The sequence below is a fragment of the Kogia breviceps genome, chromosome 3 (assembly GCF_026419965.1).
Source record: "Kogia breviceps isolate mKogBre1 chromosome 3, mKogBre1 haplotype 1, whole genome shotgun sequence".
NCBI lineage: Eukaryota > Metazoa > Chordata > Mammalia > Artiodactyla > Physeteridae > Kogia > Kogia breviceps.
The window spans coordinates 152,156,935-152,171,642 of NC_081312.1; the positions used below are offsets into that span (position 1 = coordinate 152,156,935).

The window sequence follows — 14,708 nt, forward strand, 5'->3', positions numbered from 1 at the left end:
TGCCTTCAGCACAATTAGGAAGCCCAAACCATACTCCTTCCTTACTTTATTAGAGGAACTCCCACCTTTCTAACACTACATAGCTAAAATACAGAACTTCACGGCACACCCCAGAAGTCTGGGAGAGCATAAGCATACCATCTCATCTAAGAGATTCCTTTATGCAAAATTCTAGCATATGCAGATTCTCTTCTATGCACCCTTGGACTTCACACATTTAGGATGGAAGCAGAGTGATGCTGTGGTTAAGTCGGCTCTGGCTTACGACAATCTTGGGGTGAAACCCTGGGTCTGACGCACCTTTATATGGATGCGTGCTCTGGGAAGCTCTCCGAGTCTCCATTTTCTCATGGCATCTTGGGTGGAATATCAACTATTTCATAACATTGTCAGGAGGGTTCAATAATTAAGACAGCAGATGGAAAGTGCTCAGCACAGCAGTAATCAGTGCACAATATTTAAATATTAAACATCAAAAAAGAGTGAAGCAGAGGCCAGGAAAGATAAGGGAGGTAAAGTGGACAGCAGGGGAGAGCAGAATTTTCCCACACTTGGCCTTGGGGAAATAAGGAATCCAAAGCAAAGCAAAACACCCTTTTATCCACAAGGAGGGGGTGGAAGAGGGCTTTGGCCATGGAGCTATGGTGGCACCAAAGCTAGGTAAGAAAGAAGCCATATTAATCTGATTTTGTTTTTTCATCTGGAGAAAGGGGAAAACATCCCCCTCAAAAAGGCTGTGAGGTGAAAACAAAATAATGCGTTTACGTATGAAAGTGCTCAATAAACGGTGGCTGTGACTGGCTCTACCTCACAATTACTCACTAGTACCTGAGTGAGACACAGGTCACCAGAGATGGTTTTCTTTCAGGGTCCAAGTCAGCCTGAAAGTCTGACGTTCCCTGAATGTCTGGCTGGGGCTGTGGTGAGCCTCCTGAGACAGGAATAAACCTCTCCAAGCATGAAATCAAAGGGAAAGCATTCTTTCAGGGTATTCATGATGGAGGGTATGTACAAGATCAGACCAACCTGCTCTCCGTTGGCCAACCACTTCCCTCTCAGCTCAAAATAAGGTAGGTTTATCAACTCTTTTTTCTCTTTTTTTTTTAAATGCAGGGAATAGTGTGGATGTGTTTATTTTATTGTTTATTTATCCTTGATTTTTAAAGAAACTGTCCTACTGTTCTCCAAAGTAGATGTACCATTTTACCCTCCCACCAGCACTGATGAATTTCAGTCCCTCCACATGCTGGCCAACACTCAGTAGGGTTGGTTTTTAAAATCTAGCCAGTCTAACGTGTGTGTGTTGGGGAGTGGGGAGCTTTACCATCTTCAGCAAGGAGTTTATTACTTAGTTTATGACTTCCTTTCTTAAGGAAACATTCTTTGAAAACTAGGACTTTCGGGCTTCCCTGGTGGCGCAGTGGTTGAGGGTCCACCTGCCAATGCAGGGGACGCGGGTTCGTGCCCCGGTCCGGGAAGATCCCACATGCCACGGAGCGGCTGGGCCCATGAGCCATGGCCGCTGAGCCTGCGCGTCCGGAGCCTGTGGTCCGCAACAGGAGAGGCCACAGGAGTAAGAAGCCCGCATACCGCAAAAAAAAAAAAACAACCCTAGGACTTTCAAAGCAGTTTTCCAAGCACAGGCACTTAACCATATGCTGAACCTAAGTGTCCCTCAACACTTGGATTCTAACACCCATCAGAAATACTTTGTCTAATTTCTCAAATATGTCAAATTTCTCAAATACTCCTGACAAACCCCTACCTCAATGAAACACCGAGCCCAAGCCCCTGGAATTCACACCGTGAGAGGGCAGGAAGTGTGAAGATTTATTCCAGGCTCCTACTTGGTGCTGCAAGTCGTGTTAAAAAAAAAAAAAAGCACTGTGAAAACTAACATATCACATGTACTGGTCTTAAAAGTGGTACCATTGCCCTAAGAGGGCCTCATCTTTCTTCACATTTCACAGAAACAAGGTTAGGGTGGTGAATGATGAGGTAACAATCACATCATAGAGAGCTTCGAAAACCAAATTAGGGTGTTTAGATTTTATAGGAGATACTGGGGAGCTGCCGTGGGGACAGCCAAGGAAGCAGAGCAGGGACACTGGGGAGGACAGTGCTGGGCGACTCTCTCCAGCAGCGTTGGGAACCTGGATGGACACTGCACCCACAAAGGGCTGAGGGTTTTTCCGAAAGAGGGTGTGAAGGAGGAAATGAGACAACAGGGTTGATGGTACCAGCAACAGAGATGAAGAAGGGGTCATGCATTACAGGTGAAAGACAGGAGAGAGTCAAGATGCTGGAAGCAAATGGAGAAGCAGCAATGGCCATGTGCTGACAGCTACCAGAGGAGGGGAGGGGCAGACAGGAGAAACAGGAAGACAGGAAGTGAAGACCGAAGTCCTGAGGACAGTGCGGTCCAGGGTGTGCGACCACAGGTGGCTGAGGTGGACTGCATGGAGGCTAAAATGCTGGATAGGTCATTCACGTGGACGTTAAAGGGATCCACAGTGACAAGTGGGCCTGGGGTTAAAACAAACAAAAAACACATATTGAGATCTTCAGAAAAGGCTAAGGACTGGGGAATTGGTAAAAATAACAAAAAGAATGACCCTGAGGTAGATAAGGCTGGGAGAACATGCAGCCTCCACTTGAGAAAGTGACATCCTGAAGGAAAGAACCTTCAGCAGAGGCAGAAGTTGGCAGGAGCGTTTGCCAGAGACAAATAAGATAAAGGGCAGTTTGTTAATCCTAGGAAGGGTGGCACAGCAGAGCTCCCAGAGTTGTCAGGGAAACACAGCATTAATCAGGATGCAGAAAAACGCTCAAGGAGATGGCTGGCCCAAAGGACTTGTGTCAGGGGGCATCAAGGAGGATAAATATGGGCCACAGTAACTACGTCTTTACCCAAGATTTTAAAGAAGTGTATTTGAAAGAGTCAAAAAGCAATATGGGTGCCAGTGCAGACCACCTTTCTCATTCACAACAACCTGTATTCATGACTGTGTTGATACATCTGTTCTAACAGCCACAAATCCATCTACCTCAACTAACCTACAATTTTTTTTGACATGCCCACAAAGATATCTTGAGGCTTTGTCAAATTCCCATGTCAAAGCTAGCGATTATGTCTGTAACACTCCTCTAATCTGATAATAAGCCTGTCTAAAAAGAAAATGGCATGACAACCCACAGTGGCCACTAATGAACTCCACTTTCTTAAGTGCTCAGAGTTCATGGTCAATCATCTGTTCTACAATCTGGAACAGGTGCAATCAAGCTCCGACCATTCACTAAGAGCAGTTTCCACATGCTGCACATCTAGTATATGCCAGATACTATGTCAGAAGCACATTAAGTAAATAATCTTCCCTGCATCCTAAGAAGTGGGTATTATTACCCCATCTTAACAAAAGGAAACCAAGGCTTAAAGGGCAAGTGTTTGTAGTGAGTTTGTCAACTACAACAGTTGTTGTTTGTCAACAACAACTGGTGACAGAGTGGGACCCAATTCTTTCTGATTCCTTGCTTTATTCTTTGTAACACACCATTCCCTACTTTTTTTTTTTTTTAAATACTCAGAAGTTTACATCTTCTTGTCTTCATGTTCTTGACACCTCTCTTTTGTTCAAATTCCTGTAAGAGCATCAACTACAGACAAGCTATCTCGGGTTCCAGAGGTCAATACCTTGGGATCCAAATCATTCAGGTCTTAAAACTTCTCTAGGACCTTGCCACTGCAGGAACTCATTAAAAATGTATCTTGGGCCCCACTCCAGACCTACTGAATCAGAACCTGCATTTTAACAAGATCCCCAGGAGATTCGTGTGCACATTAAAGTCTGAGAGGCACTAATCTAGAAAAATCTGAGGCTTGCTACTTCAAGCTTCTAATCAGTCCCCTTACCACACCCGAGAACCTTTCGTATGTAATTATTTCCTTGATTTAAAAAACTGTAGGATGGGGGCTTCCCTGGTGGCGCAGTGGTTGAGAGTCCGCCTGCCGATGCAGGGGACACGGGTTCGTGCCCTGGTTTGGGAAGATCCCACATGCCGCGGAGCGGCTGGGCCCGTGGGCCATGGCCGCTGAGCCTGTGCGTCCGGAGCCTGTGCTACGCAAAGGGATAGGTCACAGCAGTGAGAGGCCCACGTACAGCAAAAATAAAAAATAAAAAAAAAATTAAAAAAAAGAGGAAAAACTGTAGGATGGGCTTCCCTGGTGGCGCAGTGGTTGAGAGTCCGCCTGCCGATGCAGGGGATACGGGTTCGTGCCCCGGTCCAGGAAGATCCCACGTGCCGCGGAGCGGCTAGATCCGTGAGCCATGGCCGCTGAGCCTGCGCATCCAGAGCCTGTGCTCCGCGACGGGAGAGGCCACAACAGTGAGAAGCCCACGTACTGCCAAAAAAAACCAAAACAAAAAAAAAAACCCTGTAGGTTATTCAAATACAGCTCTTACAGCATGATGGCAACTAATACACAGGAGGTAAAAAGAACCCAAGGTGGCTATGTAGGACATTTCCCAAAGAGTCTGATCTCTGAAACATGCCCCCCAACCCCCCCGACCCCCGCCGGGGTGGGGAGGGGGTGCTGGAAGAGAGGAGAGAGGGAAAGAGATCTAACCAGGAACAAATAAAGAATATTTAAAAAATTGACATGGACTGTGATAATTTCAGGAAAAGTGACGGCCAGAAAGAAGCTGAACATTGTGAAAAACATTCAAGACAAGAACTCTGTAAGCTCATATCAAGCAAATACAAAGAGCGTGGGCCTACTGCTTGAGGCAGACAACTGTTAAGAGACAAAGGAGAGAAAAATGCTATTAAGGACACTATTGGGTCACCAGAGAAAACTGGAATATGAACAACAGTTTAATGAGAGTATTATATCAATTTTAAGTTGACTGAAGTTCATAGCTTTTGCTGTACATGAATGTACGTTAGAACATCTCTATTCTTTATGGTACAGAAAGAAATTACATATAGAGATATACATATATAAAGAACTGCAAATGATAAACCAAATGAGGTAAATGTCAACAACAGGAGAATCTGGATAAACGAAATACAAGTAACCTTTGTATAATTCTTATTTTGTATTTGTGACTTCTGTAAATTTGAAATTTCCAAACAAAAAAATTTTTTTATGACCGAAAGAAAACCAGTCAGTCAATGCCCATTTGACTTTCTTCACCTTTTTCAAGGCAACTGATCTGACCAGAGAACAGAAATCAAGCACAACTAATAGGCACTAGAATCCCAGGGGAAAAAGTGGTAACTGAGTACCTTTGGGGTTTCTGCCTATAAGAGAAATCATCTTCTTTTAAACAAGTTTAAAGCATCAGAAACACTTGCATAGATACTTGCAGACACACATAGGTACAAAGTTCTGCCTTCACAACCAAGCACACCAAGGGCCATCCTTACCACCCCACTCCAGCAGTAATTAGCTCAACACCTGGCAGAAAGCAGGTGATCAACGCTTGCTGAATATGAATAGTACTGAAAGGGAGTATCATATCCCTAGGAGCCAGTATGCTCACTGAGGCTACTCCCCTTCTACCAAGGTTATTCAATTTAAGGACACAGTGCTGACTGAGATGCAATTCAGAATTAGAGGGAACAAACCTTAGTTCATCCCAACCAAGCCCATCACCAAAACAGAGGTTGAAAGAAGTAGTGTTACTTGCCATATCAAATTTGTGACAATATTCCTTCCACTAGTTTCAAATACTTTCTTCAAAGAGAACTAAACAAATATAGATACAGGCTGAAGAGAGTCACTCTCCCTGGGATCCTCACAGCCACTGAAATATACTTCTACATTCAAATACAAGGAGCAGGGAAGAGTATCCACTGAACACTATTCCAACCACACAGGAAAACGGGAAAGGGGCAGTGCTGTCAGCCAAACATGACACATCAGAGTGTACCAAAATTAACACACCTGGGTCACATCAGCACCTCCACATCAGTTTCCTGCAAATATTAAACTGGAAGAGGTCAAGAGTACAGGAGTTTGACTAGAAGATCAAGACAAGAAAACCTATATCAAGAGGCCAAGGATTTTCTAGGTGATTTGACAGTTTCTTCAACCCACAGAAGGAGCCAAGTTCTGGAAACTGTCACTCATGGTCAGATGCCCTACAGTGACCTGACTGTCCCTCTATATAGCCCAACCTCACAAGGGACCTGGCTATGTAGTTCTTTGAGTATCTACAGATCAAAGGGAGGAAAGCAGCAGAGACAGTGGGCTTCTAGGGAAGGTGGGACCTCGTTTCAAGAGACAAGAGCTTGTCTTGCTCCCAGCTCAGCCCATGAGACTATATTCCCCTATATAAGGTTGCTGAGTAAGAAGCATTGATTCCCACCAGCTGGGGATCAGGAGGGAAGGAGCAATCACTTCTTCTTAACTTGAAGTATAAAGTATACCTCCTGGGAAGACACTCTCTTCAAGCCATATAACCCAAAATCTAGTGAAAGTGTCAGGTTCCTTATGCTGTAGGCCAGTGACCGATATCAAACTACACTCTCCATCATAGGCACAGAACTTCATCAAAGTCAGATGTCAAGTATTAACCTAGATGGACTAAGCGGGGTGGGGGGTGGGGGTGGGGGAGAGAAGTCCCATAGTCCCTTTCAATGGTGGCCAAGGCCCTGACCTCTTTGCTCTGCTCCTATCTTGACCTCTACAACTCAGGGATAAAAGGAAGTCTGAGGTTTACCAGGTGCCTCCCAGCCCTGGGGGCCAAGTGTACCGCAAATCCTTATCTTCCAGAAGTGACTAAAAAAACAGTATGCTCTTACTGGAGCACAGGCACCCATCCCCACTCACATGCCGGCAGGAATCCGCATCAGCTACAGACAGTTCTAACGGAAGTCACGGGGAGAAGAGGACCTGGCAGAGGGTTCCAGCTCATTAATGCTACCTCAGAGGGTACAAGAGACCAAATCAGCAGTAATATTTTTAGACTGATTGTTAACTTTCTCCACTTTCACCCTTCTGTGCCAGCTCCTGTGGGTTTTACAGCTGAGTCACTGTTGGAATTTTCTGAAGCCTTCCTCAAGAGTACAAAGGCACCCAAGAGTGATGGCGGTGGCAGCAGCAATGGCAGCAGGAGCCAGGCACTGGATGCCTGCACTGCAACACACTGAGCTTGAGCTCAGCTCAGGGAGAGCCCAGGCCCAAGACATCACAGTCTGTCTAATAGGAGTAATCATGGGAAAAACCCAGACCAGGAGCCATTATTTCCAGCCTGAGACACAACGCTGCACCTGGAACCCTTCTTACCTATCCCATCCCTTGGTCCTGGGTTGCCTGCTCAAAATCTACCTAAAGGCATAAGAGGAGCACTCATTGCAGGTATAACAGAACGCTCTCTGCCTATGACCCCAACCCTGCAACTCTACAACACACCCCAACTCAGGAGGTGATTCTGCGAGTCTGAACTCCCTCCACCAACTCTGGATCCCACAGGTCCAAGGTGGTACCCGACATAGCCTTTCTCCCCGATCTTGATCACTGGACAAGTTTCACTAACCTGAAGAAATGACATGCTCAAGTCCCATGTAAGGTCAGCAATACTCGGTCCCTGGACCCAGTCACCTCAACTTCTTTCTCACCTAGGAGGTACCACGTTGTCACACTGCTTCTCAGGCCCTCCCTCCTCTCTGAACTAAAAGCTATTCTCCTCAGTAGACTACCTGACTCCATGACAGAATTCATGCTCTGGTGTATGAAAAAATCTTTCTGTAAATGCATCATCATGCCCTAAAAGCCACGAGGGCTCAGAGATTCTGATCACTGAACAATCTGTCCACCCAAATGATCAACACAAGTAGGAAGCAGAAGAGAAAGAGACTTTGTCTGAAACTCTGTAGTTCAAACTTACCCGGAATTAACTCAACACTCATCATTCACTCAGTAAATACTTACTAAAAAGACAGGAGCCAGGCTCTGTGCTACATACTGGGAATATAAGCAGTGAAGACTTGGACAGCTGAGGTAGATTTGCAGAACTTGCTTGGGCCCAGAAGTCAATGTTCCACAGAGGAGGAACCCAACCCTACTTTGAACGTTGCCTCAGAAAGGTTATTTGGAAGTAGAGCAGCAGCAGAAGCCAAATGCTGAAGACTCCCCTCTCATCCCAGGCTGATTCAGCCTGCAGACCGATGGGGAGCCTGTAAGTGACACAGCACAGGGAACATACTCTTCACTGGTTAGATGTTAGGGCAGAAACCAAAGAGGGTGAACAGGTTAATCTCCAAGGGACTTCTAAGGACAGTGGGAGGAAACAGGACATGTCCTTTGGCATCCTTAGACTGAGCATCTGGTCTGCCCACTGGGCTTCTGCACAAGGCCTTCATTAGGAGTCCTTGTTTCCAGGTCCCCTAAAGTAGGTTCTCAGTCACCCCACTTCCTGCTGAGTAATGCTGCATGCAAAAGAGTCACCGGGGGAAGGCAGGAACACAAATGCATCAGGGGGCACAGCTGATGAGCTGAGACTCAGGGTGAAGAGGGAGTCTGAACTGTCTCGTGCCCTAGCCTTGAGGGACCTTGGCAAAGGAAAACATCATGGCTGAACAGCCCTGGAGTTGTATATACAGAGATACCTTACCAGAAGTGTTCTTGCTCAACATGTTAGGGTTCTGCCCACAGTAACACAGGTGTGATAGGAAGCATAAGAGGCTTGGAATCAAAGAAACCCAGGCTCGAATTCTGGTCGTTGTTTCACTTTTGGCACTTCTCGAGCTCCGTGAGCATTATCTCCTCATCTTTCAGATAGGAACAATAACAGTACCCATTTCACAGGACTGTGAAAGCATTAAATCATGTGATATACTTCACATAGGAAGTAATCGATAAATGGTGATTAGTCACTCTCTCCCCCATCCCAGGACATTGAAGATAGCTTTCATAGCCCTCCTGTTCCATTACAGGACTTAGGACACTGCAAGTAGGACAAAGGTAGCCCCAGACACATGTCACTGGGGTCACTTCTAACATTGCCCTGATGAGAAGGAAGGCTTCCTTCCCAGCATGAGATGAGGCCTTAGGGGTAGGCAGAGTCTAGAAGGGAGGGACCTCACAGAGTACCACACCCAAACCCATGCTGGCCTTAGAGGCACAACTCTCAAAAACAGATTACACCCCAGGGTCTTCCTGCAGGCCTCCCAGGCCAATGAAATCCATGTAGCAGAAGGACCTTAGCCCCTGGAGACAGGTCTCCATATACCAGTCTCATGCTGAGAATCCAATGAAATGTTGCCCCAATGCCAAAAAAATCCTTAGGGGAGAAAATGGAAGCCCCCAAGCACAGCAACTATCATGCTGCATTTGGTATACGTTCTCATCTATTTCCCCTTGATAGTTAAGGGGATTTTTAAGGGCAACAATTTTATTCGTTGATGTACCTTCAGTGCCTAACACAGTACCTGGCACACAGCCAGTGCTCAGTATTTGTTGAATGAATTTAGCCAAGATTTTTCAGGCAAGAACCCTGCTATCTCCAACCTTGCCCCCTACACATTGCTGAAAACTTAAGAGTTGTGGAAAATGGTCAGATGTAAACCCATAGCCACATGGGGCAACATATCCCCCAGCAGGGCCAAAGAAGAAGTTTGCACCATGTGCTCCACGCGGAGACAGCAAGCTACCAGACTGTCTGCAATGATGACTCCCAGACTGTCCAGAGCTGAAATACCTCCTCCCTCCCTGAAGAAACTGAGCTAGTTGGTCTTCAGATGGGGAGGCAGTGTAGGCACTGGAATGTGGGCTGCATGTTCCTGCATTGCTGGCAAGGGCGCAGCTGGCTGGTGGGAGGGCTGCGTCCTACTCCAGGAGGCGGCACCCTCATGTGGGCTTTCCAGGAAGGCCCAGAGCTCAGAGAAAGGAGAGAGATGGCTATCACCACAGCTACCAAGCCCAAGGATAACATGGGGATCAGGGATGGCTGCGCCCTCAACCCTCGGAAAGGAAGACATACACACACCAACCCTGCCCATGGTTAAGTCATACCTCTGGGGCAACTCTCTGGGTTCCCCTGAATGCCAGGGCCACAGACTACAGGCCCTCCCTGATCCAAACAATCATGCAGTATTTATTACCTAAGTGCTTGAGACAGAACATGGAGAAGTAAATCCATCCCCATTTCAGAGACAAATAACTACAAACAGGCCTTTCAGGTGGTGGGGAAGCTTAGGAAATTATGACTGGGCCCAAGCTATTTTTTTTTTTTAACAGCCTAATTTCAGAATGACTTTCAGGCCAACCTCTCCAAGCCCCAAGTTGGCCCCTCCTGCATTTCTATTTGTTATAATACATTTCAGAAAGACCCCTGTAGCTAAGAGAAACCAGAGTCAAAGAAGGGCCACACCCAACGTGACACCAGTGAGAGACAGTGTCTTGGTCAAACACTGATCACCACAGACAGGTGCCTGCCTCCTGGGTGGGCTCCCCTGTCTTTTGCTCAGATACAGCAGTGAGGGTGGGGACAAGGTCCTTCACAGGCCCCCCGGCTGGCTTCAGAATACCACATAAAAGAAACTACCACTGCCTCCAAGCCATGATCTCCAGGCACAGGATACCAAACAGTGACACCACACTTCCCAGCCCAGGGAAAAACCTGAGTCAGCTAAAGGCTCGTACTTCAAGAAATTCTACCTCAACTCAGAGGTAGTTACTTAAGGTGAAGCTCTTCCCCACCTGCAGCCAAATAAAAAAAATCCACCCTCTACCCCCAATCAAATGGGATTTACCAAAAAACTGGGCATTAAAATGCCAACAGACACAACAGTCCCAGGCTCTGCAAAGCATTCTAAAAAAAGACCTGCGCCAAACAGGGTGGAGGCCAGAGAAATCAACAAGACAGTACCTTGCTGCCATGACTGCCAGCTTCTGGAGAGGGGAGACAAGGAAGGATGGCAGGCTCTGCGAACCCCACTGTCAGCACCAACGGCAAATGGCCGCCCCCACCCCCCCTTTTCCATCTTTTTAAAGTACCTGCTGCCAATATTCTTTTTATTAAGGTGTAATTTACATAAAGCGAAATACATAGATTTTAATGTATAGTTACAGTATTTCTTAAGTTCACACTTCTTCCTGAATACTCCAAGACTTGCGTCTGGCCAACCCTCCCCCTTGAACCCCAAGAGGGAAATAAACAGGCAATGGGAAGGTCTGAGCAGAAGCAGTTCAAGGGGTTGCCAAGAAGCCCCTTCAACTTGTCCCCATCGAATCCTTCCAAGTTGACTAGAGATCCTAAAGGGAAGTGGTTCTTCCTTCATCCACTTGGTCACCCTTAACACAAAGAAAGAAAAAAAAAAAGCCTCCGCAGCTGAGAGTTACTCCACCCCACTTACCCTGCTTACCCCTTTAGGACCAATGCTCTTAACCTTATGTTAAGCTAATTCCAATATCCCAGTATTACCCAGCCTCACTTATGGTTAAAATTCTTCCCCTTGCCGTGATTCAGGGACCACCCATCCTTCACACATAGCTCCCTAGTTTTAAAAGCCACTGAGAAATAAAATCTGGACATCCAGTAATCAGGCCCTTAAGTCCCCTCCCCCACCTAAAAGTGTTTTGCTTCATCATCTCCAAGACAGGCCTGGGCACTAGGGGGTTAGCTGGATCTTTTCTGCATAAGACTGTCACCTTGTGGACCCTTCTCGGGGCCACCTCAGGTACAGACTAACAACTCCAGGGAATTTATCAGGGTAAGTGGAAAAGCCATGCCTGCCTTTACGAGCAACCATCTGTCCTACCACACTCACAGCCAGCATTTCCATCTTTTGCAAAACAGCTCCATGTTGTATGGGGAGGGGGGGAGATGCAAAGGTGAACAGAACAACTGTTGCTGTGGATATCTTCACTCACTACCCCATACACCGCCCCCCCCCACCACCACCACCACAAGCCAACTCATTTTCTGGCACTCACCTGAGTGTGTGCTGCTCTGGGCTGAAGAATCTGAGTCCTGGGTGCTCCAGGGTCGGTCCCAGCCTGTGAGACTGAGGGACTGCAGGCCAAGGCACAAGTCATTTGCATCTGGGAGGCCACGGGAAGAATCTTGCGCAGAGGTGGGGAAAAGCATCCTGCTTGTAACTGTTTCTTCAGAGTCCTGGAAGTCTGCTTTGGACAGGAGGACAGCAGAACCCCAGAGTTAAGGGCTGTTTTCCCCAGTATTATCAACAATAAATAATAATAATAGTTTCCTTAGGCTCAAGGACCAGACTTCCAAGCTGGCTGGATGCTGCAGCCACTGCCTCTGCACTTTTGGGGGTATTAGAGCAAGAGCAGTTGCCATACAGCCCCCCTCCCCACATACACACCCCTATCCCGTCTGCATTACAGACTGGGCCAGCATGTGATCAGGCTGCTGATGCTTCCCGCTGCCAGTGACATCAGCCGGCTGAGCCGTGCAATAGAGAGCGGCATCATCCCTCACAGAACGGGGGAGGAGCAGGAGGGGACGACGGGGAGGAGACTTGCCTCCCAGGGAAAAGACAGCACAACAGCTACTTGGAACAGTCCGGGTGCAGTGCCGGTAAGTCAGGGTTGCAAGGCAGCGCCCTCCGGTCTCCAGCAATAGTGGCCAAGCAGCCCTCAGGCACAACTGAAGCCCTCTCTGCCGAGAGCAAAGCCAAAGCAGCAGACTGCCTGCTTGTGTAGCTCTGCCCTCCTGCCCCTCCCTTCCCCTCCCTCTGCTCTCCACCCCCCAAACCCAAAAACACTCTAGTCCTGGACTCTCTCCAGCTGCTTGCTCAAGCCCTGGTTTTGCAGCCCGATGCAAAGCTTCACAATTCTGCTAGCAAAAATCTCTGTGCTCCAAGTGGCCCCTGAGCAGTACCCTGACACAGCACTGTTTACCACTGAGGATGGGACAACCTTCAGAAAAACACTGTACACTCGGACCCTGGGGAACAACACTTGGTGCTCCAGGCTTGTCAGGAGCACCTGATCAGAGAAAGGGGGTCAGCTTCGGCAGGGGGAGGGGGAGTAACTGGGCAACCCACATGCCAGGGTAAGATCTGTCCTGACTAGGATACTCCCTGTTCCCAAGTTCCCTCACCCCAAAAGGATGGGCATCAATCACGAGCAGATACAGCAGGACCAGCTCCTCCCTCCTGCAAGTGTAGGTATAGGCTGAGAAACACTCCCAAAACAGTGTCTGACAGACCAAAGTAAGAGAAACAGTCTCAGAAGCAGGATTATGCCTTATCAGAAACCCCAGGTGTAGGTGCTCACATCACCTGGCTCTGTCAATACTGTTTCTCTTGCTTTTCCAGGAGCACTCAGGATACACTGGCCAGCTGTAAGGATCACTGATGCCTCTGGCTGCCCAGGCCCCCTCTCAGGGGTGCTGCCCAGGACCAAAGCCCTATTTCGGTGACCACTCACAGCTCCAGCACCAAGTCCAGCTCTGCCCAGAGCTTCTGGAAACTGCCATTTCCTGTCTGCCAACATATTCTCCTGCATCAGTCCTTTTCCAACATGACCTCCAGTCACAAGGCTTCTTCCTCAGAAAGGAGGGTAAAGCGAAGGTCCCAGCTTCAGCAAGCAGGCTGCTCGCACCTAGACCAGGTAGGCAGCGCTCCACCCTGCTTGTTCTCCCATGTTACAAGAAGTAACCAGATACGGGAAGCATGCCCACCTGGGACCGCCCAGGACAGGGTTACAAAGTGGGCAGAGTGGAGGATAATGCTGTTATCCACAGGAACAGCTGGCCAGAGCCTCCTGAGTATACCCTTCTGTCCACAGGCACTCAGGCATAGCCTAGAGGGGGAAAATGGCCAGTCTGTGGGAGGGACTCCTCCCCTTGGTTTTTTTTTTTTTTTTTTTTTTTTTTTTTTTTTTTTTTTTTTTTTTTTTTTAAGAGCTTTGCTGCTGTGTCATCCATCCACATTATTCCTGTCTGGCTGTAGATACTCTGCTTGCTCCCTGTCTGTGTCTATCAAAGCCTTCTTCACCACTGCACAGGCTGAGCCAGAACTCACCCATGCTGGTGTTGCCCCCACCCCAGACCACTCCCTCCTGCTTCTCTGTCCACCCTTTCCCTAGGCTAAGGATATATTTTAAAAATAATCCATATGTATTAATTATAAAAACACAATGCTTCCTTTTAAAAATCCATATTTAAGTACTCATTCCCCACCTACACCAACTATCTATGTAGTCCCTTCCATCACAATGTGAGCACAACTACAACTAGAAGCAATTGTTCCTCCCCTCCCCATCTAAAATCAGGGCATTTGTGGATATGGGTACCCTCATGCCCCAGGCAGAGAGAATCTAATCATCAACTATACTCTTGCTACCCAAACTATAGTGTGGCAGACCAGCAATATCAGCATCACTAGGAGCTTGTTGTAAATACAGAATGTCAGACTCCACTTGAGACCTATGGAATTGATCCACATTTTAACAAGACTCCCAGCTGATATTAATGCACGTAAAAGTTTGAGTAGCACTGATCTATACAACTACCATGAACTTCCAAACCCAAGCAGAAAGACCCCAGGCCTGAGCAGCATATCAGTTTAAGTCCGTTTAGAAACAAATGGCTACAAGCATCTAGAAGCCTGCAGATCTAAATACAGTGTAACTCTCTCTTTAATCCCAGCATTCCCACTAAGACATCACCTTTATCTTTATCCAGACATTCTCCATTCCGCTGTTTCTTTTAGGTAAAGGCTTGCACTACCAT

At 47.3% G+C, this 14,708-nt stretch overlaps 1 protein-coding gene across 12 annotated transcripts in view; it reads right to left on the reverse strand.

Annotated features, from left to right (window-relative positions):
- CPEB1 (cytoplasmic polyadenylation element binding protein 1) overlaps nucleotides 1-14,708 on the reverse strand; it is a 97,142-nt gene that overhangs the window by 14,858 nt on the left and 67,576 nt on the right. For 3 of the 12 annotated variants that reach the window (XM_067029992.1, XM_067029990.1, XM_067029987.1), the window contains one exon: nucleotides 11,942-12,133. In XM_067029992.1, coding sequence (XP_066886093.1) covers nucleotides 11,942-12,095 — 154 coding nt within the window. In that variant the 5' untranslated portion in view covers nucleotides 12,096-12,133. Of the gene's footprint in view, nucleotides 1-11,941; nucleotides 12,134-12,333; nucleotides 12,455-12,493; nucleotides 12,678-14,708 lie in introns of those variants that run through there. The other 9 variants (XM_059057313.2, XM_067029986.1, XM_067029983.1 and 6 more) reach the window with 7 other exon arrangements.